The 6,000-nt window shown below is 41.0% G+C and overlaps 1 protein-coding gene across 2 annotated transcripts in view; it reads left to right on the plus strand.

Annotated features, from left to right (window-relative positions):
- TMEM200A (transmembrane protein 200A) overlaps positions 1–6,000 on the plus strand; it is a 71,797-nt gene that overhangs the window by 42,072 nt on the left and 23,725 nt on the right. Inside the window, exon 3 of one of the 2 annotated variants that reach the window (XM_027823210.3) lies at positions 3,365–3,523. The exons of the other annotated variant lie outside the window; for it this stretch is intronic. Within the exon in view, the coding sequence (XP_027679011.2) occupies positions 3,375–3,523 (149 nt within the window). The 5' untranslated portion in view covers positions 3,365–3,374. The remainder of the gene's footprint in view (positions 1–3,364; positions 3,524–6,000) is intronic. 2 annotated transcript variants of the gene reach the window in all.

The raw sequence follows: 6,000 nt of genomic DNA on the forward strand, positions 1-6,000 counted from the left end.
TGGCCTTTTCCAGCATTCCTTGCCTGCTGGAGTTTCAGTGCTTAAGAAATACAGGATCTAGCATCATGGATGAATATTCATCCTGTGGATGAAAATCACCTACGTGTTAAAAGTGAACGGCAAAGCCTTTTAAAAACAGCCAAGATCCCATGTATGTAGAAAGCTTAAAACCCACAAACTGTTTTGAAAGAGTGAATCTGAGCCTGTAATGCTTACATGAGCTTCTTGGAACAGGGAGTATCTTTATGTGAGTCGTTTACAGTATGGAGCATTTGTCAGAACTTAACAAGCAATCATCCTTATTCTCTAACTTCAGTGGGATGGCTCATGTGAGTAAAAAGGAGTAGAAGTTCATTGAGGATACAGTTTTGATCCAAAGGAGCACTATTTGCCCCAAAGAAAAATCCACCAGTTTGCAGTACTGGGCCTTTAGCCCTTCACATACTTATCAAATCTTGAAATAAATTTCTTACATTTTCTTGCAACTGTTGATAGCACCATGAAAAGTTAAGGGCCCAATTCTGCTCTTGCTTAAGATGTTTATAATATGGGAGCATAAATTCACGATTTGGGAAAGCAAGAGAAGGGGGAATGGAATAATTTTTAACTATTTTATTTTCTGATGTAAATGTATTGGTAATGTATAAGACCGCAATCCTGCAATTTGCAGGATATAGGCATTTGTCAGCATGTACATCTATAACTGATTTCAGATTTTATGTTTTACATTCTCAAAAAATGTTTCTTTTAATAGACATCAGTTTAAAAATCACACTGTTTGAAATATTTGCTAAAATCAACACCTTCAGTTACTGAGACTGATATTAGATGAATTGTGTCTCAGGTTCCTTCCTCCAGCCCCCAGTGTATGTGTGCATTTTTCAGCATTTTGTGTAACACCAGTTTAATTTATGATTTTTTTTTTTTTTAAAAAAAAACCAGACCTTATCTCTGAATATGTTGTCCCTTGTTGTGATTCTCTATATAAAGAGCTAGGAAGAAAATAGAATTCTTACATTAAAAGTGAACAACAAAGAATAAGGAACTGTGTGTCTTACGCTCTTACTTTCTTATGCATGAAGTTAGCCTCATTTGTTTCTTTGTCTGTTTGTCTGTCTCTGTGCCTATTATTTACGTTAGCAAGATCAGGCCTTGGTTTCCCTGTTTATGGGCTCAGTTTTGCAAGGTGTATGCTGGGTCAGTCCAGCAAAACACTTGGATTTACAAAGTAGGTGTTTCACTTTAAGCACATGAGTAGTGTTACTGAGGTCAATGAACTATTCATATGCTTAAATTTCAGCATGCCGGTTAAGTGCATTGTTAGAATGGGCTGGAGTGCTCAGCATCCGGCAGGATCAAGTCCTGTGCTGAAGAGCTCTGTCAGTCTTTGGAGGATCTGAACAATTAGATCATAGTTTGAGGCTGAAACCTGAACTTCAGATTTCTTATTTGAGGAGGGAGAAGATGCTGACTCTGGGCTGTTTTATTCCACAGGTATCTCGCAAATGACCTCCTCACAGAGTAACATTGGAGTATCTCAACAACTCCTTCCCCCTTCAGACAGGGCTGGAAAAGCTGCAGTTCAATTTCTAATGTAAAAGCTTAATATTTTTTTTGCCACCTTTATACAGGACACAAACCTCTTTTGTTTGGCTATGCAGTTCACCTTTAAGTATGGTGCTAAAGATAGATATTCTCAAGGAGATCAGTTTGAAGAAACACTTATCCTGATTGAGGCAAAACCTTACATTTATAGAAAAAGGTTTATTTTAAAAATTTAAAGTGACCCAGAAAACACGTGGTCCAGAACATGAGCTTCATTTCAGCTCCATGTGGAAAAGACTATTTGCTGAGACTTTCAGTTGAATATTAAATTCCAAACTATGAACCATTGCTTTCCTCATAGCAGAAGGCAGACTTTATGGCAGCTGGACTGTTTCAACAAGACAGTTTGCAGAGAGGAAAATAAACAATGGCTTGTGTAATTTGTTTATTGCATTTATTTATCAATTCATTTATTAAGCATCTAAACAGGCAGAATTTAAACTTGACCTGTACTCAGTTATCTATTTAATATGTCAATCGTTGAGATGCTGATGGAAAGTTTTGTTAACCATCACTGAGTAACTTATCATCCTTTTGGACTTATAATATGGTTTTACATGATACACATACAAGCATCCTCACTACTAAGCAGCATAAGAATATTGATGCTAAATCTGGTTAATATTCAGCCAACAGAGAGTTTAGAAGGAATTCTTGCTATTGCACAGTATGTCAGTATGCTGTTAGACAGACAGACAGATCGATATCTTTCTTTTGCAATGGGATTTATGATACATTCTTCCTCTTCCGACAAAATTTAGTAGGAAGAGAGTTCTTGGGATTTAAAGTGGATTCTGAACTGCATAGAAACCTGTTTTAAGAGAGAGAGAGATTAAAGGCATTTTGTAATCAGAAAGGCTCCCTCAGCAACAGGCAGATAAATCTTTAGTAGCAATTTTGCTAACCTTTCTCTGAGAATTTTTACTTAAAAAAATATTATTGCCATATTAATCCAATTAGACTTTAAAAGAATCTCTCAAGAGTAAGGCTAAGATTTAGTCATGGGTATTTTTAGTAAAAGTCATGGACAGATCACAGGCAATAAACAACGGTTCATGGCCGTGACCTGTCCATGACTTTTACTAAAAATATCTCTGACTAAATCTTAGCTGCTCGTGGGGCCCAAGGGCACATTTGCTTTGGGGTCCCCTGGGGGATTGACAGCTGGCCCCTGCTCTGACGGTAGGGGCTCACTGTCCGTGGCCGCCTGCTGCTCTGACGGGCTCTGGAGCTGCCCCTAGGACTGCTGCTTCGGGACTGGTGCTCTGGGGCAGGACAAATGCTGCTCCAGCGGCCCCCAGGGCCAGCTGCACTGGCTGCTGCTCGGGTGGCCCCAGGGCCAGCTGTCCAGGGCTGCCTGAGCAGCAGCCAGTGCAGCTGGCCTCGAGGCCACCCCAGCAGCAGCCGGTGCAGCTGCAGAAGTCACGAAGGTCCCAGAAAGTCACAGAATCCAGGACTTCCGGGACCTCTGTGAAAGACTCGCAGCCTTACTCGTGAGTTATGTTTTTTTAGCAGTGGGAGTCAAAAAAAAAAAACATTTTCTGTTTCTGTTTGCAGTTTATAGAGACAAATATCCCAAACAGATTGGAATGCTGAAATAAAGAGTGAAAAATGCCAAAGATTATATCCTAAAATAGAAAAAAGAGTCACCATATAAACAGATTAGGACTACTGATAGCATGGCATGTTCTTTTCTTTTTTTCTTTCTTTTTTTTTTTAAATGGTTTTCCTTTGTTTTTCCATTTACAAATTCTAATAGACAGCACAAAATGTGGCTACAAAATCCACACCCTGCAAGATCTGGATTCACCAGCAGAGAGGCTGCCACAAACCCTGAGCCTAAAAAGAGATTCCTTAAGAAGTTGGTGGATGTGGACAGCAGAGGAGTGAAGAGGGAAAAGGTTAGCAGGGAGGACGGGTAAGAGCCAAAGCCTATTAGTGGCTTATGCGTAAGTAGGGAGCTGGGGAGGTTATTGCATGTCAATGAGAAAGAGCCATAGCCATATTATTAGATAGGAAAAAGAAAGGAGTGAGGGGAGATCTAATTGTCAATGTGACTATTCACATGCTTAAAGTTAAGCACGTGCATAAATGTTTGCTGGTTCAGAACCTAAGGATAATATTTTCCAAAAGGTCTAAGAGACCTAGGAGCCTAAGTCACTTTTGAAAATGTGATTTAGACACTTTCTAAAATTTTACCTTATTTGTGTGTGTGTGCGCGCGCGCGTGTGTGTAGCAGTTACTCCATCTACAGAATGGGGATAGTCCCCTTGGTAAATTGTTCTGTGTTCTAAAGATGAATAGTATTCCTGCCAGCATAAATCCAGGGTTGAATCTAACCCATTTAAATATATTTATATTACTGATATCCAGGATCATCTCTTTACTGTAGCATTGTCTAAAACCATGTGGTATATTGGGGTCTTTAATATTTTACCCATAGGACATGTGAGTCAGGAGTTCTCTACTTGAAGCAATATCCCTTGCTGACCATCAGTTTCAACAAAGTAAAGAAATGCTTGTCATTAATCCCCAGCTAACATTAGTCCTCAAAATTGGCATTCCTATGATGTAACCTAGTTACTATGTCAGAGAAATAAAGTTCCTTAAAAACTGCAGTTTCCCCATATCATGTGTGCTGGCTAAGAGAGGAGGTAGGTATAACAACATAGATGAACCAAGCCATGCTGAAAAGCACCTCCCTTCCCCAGCTCACCTTGCATGCACAAATAAAGCTATAATTCTCTTCCCTTCTACACCTACTCTGTTCTGCCTGCCCTCTCTCCATGTTCTTTTTGTTGCCCACATTCTTTTTTAAAGTAATAGATTTTTCAAATAGTTGATTCAATAAAGAAAAGGGGGTTGCTTTGGGGTTTACAGTAAGACAGTGAGGAATCCATTTAAATGGGGGGAGGGTATAAGTACTAAAGCAGTGGGGAAAGATAGCTGTAGCCTGCAGTGGAGAAAATTGGAGCAGGCATGGATTAAGCAATGAAGTACATACTAGCATAAGGCCAGGGCAAGCACAATTAAAGCGAGTTCATCAGAACATCTCACCAAGCCAAAATATGTCATTAAACACAAAAATCAATCTTGATGCAATGCTCAGTTGTACAGCTAATTCCCGAGTGTCAGAAAATGCAAAAATTAAGATTCCAACAGCCAGGTTAACTTGGTTGAATTGCACTGCTTGCATGTTTTATAGCAATATGTTTCACAGCACAAAACATTCTATATTATGTGACACAATTAGGATCAGATGACTTTAGTCAAGCACAGACGTGGTGTGTACTACGAAGCAGTGACAGCAATAGTGGAGTAATGTTGGGGCGCAGTATGAGGCTGCACCACCTGGAGTGGAGCTTTGGGACTGGATTATGAGCCGGGGAACTAGGATGAGACAGCATGCTCAAATCTCTGCTTCTGGCCAGCTCTGCTGGCTAGTTCAGAGGGTTGACAGGGCTGTGGGCTTCTGGGTGGTTTGCATTCTCTAGGAGTACTGGAAGGGAGTTTAGGGGATATCATGGTCCAGGCTTACCAGGTAGGCTTTCTGTAATTTACACTAGGGTTCCCACTGTTACTGACCCGGTGGAGCTGAAATGGTTCTAGCAAGAGTGGGAACTTTTTTGTGAAAAAATCCTTGTGTAGGTTGTGTGTATGGGAGTCTCAGTTGGTGAGACCTTCACATTGGAGGTGGTCATGGTGGAAGAGGTTGTAATTCCTTCCAGACTGTTAGTCACCCTTGAATTTGTCCCAGTGGCTCCATGGCAGGCTAAATCATCCAATACGTTGTCTTGTTTCTGCAGCTGTGGAGACCTGTCTTAAGTTCCAGTGTTTTAGGAGCACACTCAGAAACACACTGTAGAACTGGACACTTGTGCTGTTAGCTTGGTTCTTGCCATATTTATGGATTTATACATCTGCAAAAATAGATGTACAACAGATATTGGGAGTTCTAAATCTGTGCTTCTGCGGTGAGGCTGCCCAGCCGTGATGTACTGGTTCTTGTACTTTTGCTGTCATGGCAACATGCAGTGACAGCACTCTTGCTGAGAGGCCAGCAGGTGCGGCATTGGTGCCGACCTGTTGCTAGGTACCTGCAGTGTTCCCTCTAAGCTGGGTTGGCAGGGTAGCATGCAAGTGCTGTTGCATTCTAGCAGTGCCCTACCCACCCCGCTCCCCCACCATACCAAGACAATTAAATATATAATGTAGCCAGACTTTCCCTGTGAATGTTTCCAAGCACAGTTTTAAGTAGCTCCACACTATTAGGAGTATCTATGCTTCCCACCTAGAATTGGCAACAAGTCCTCTAAAAAGGCAGAACGTCAGGATGAAAAGAGAAAAAGGATCAACAAAGAAATGAGCTGTCCCTAATGGCAGCTTGGGGATCTA

This window comes from Chelonia mydas, chromosome 3, assembly GCF_015237465.2.
Source record: "Chelonia mydas isolate rCheMyd1 chromosome 3, rCheMyd1.pri.v2, whole genome shotgun sequence".
NCBI lineage: Eukaryota > Metazoa > Chordata > Testudines > Cheloniidae > Chelonia > Chelonia mydas.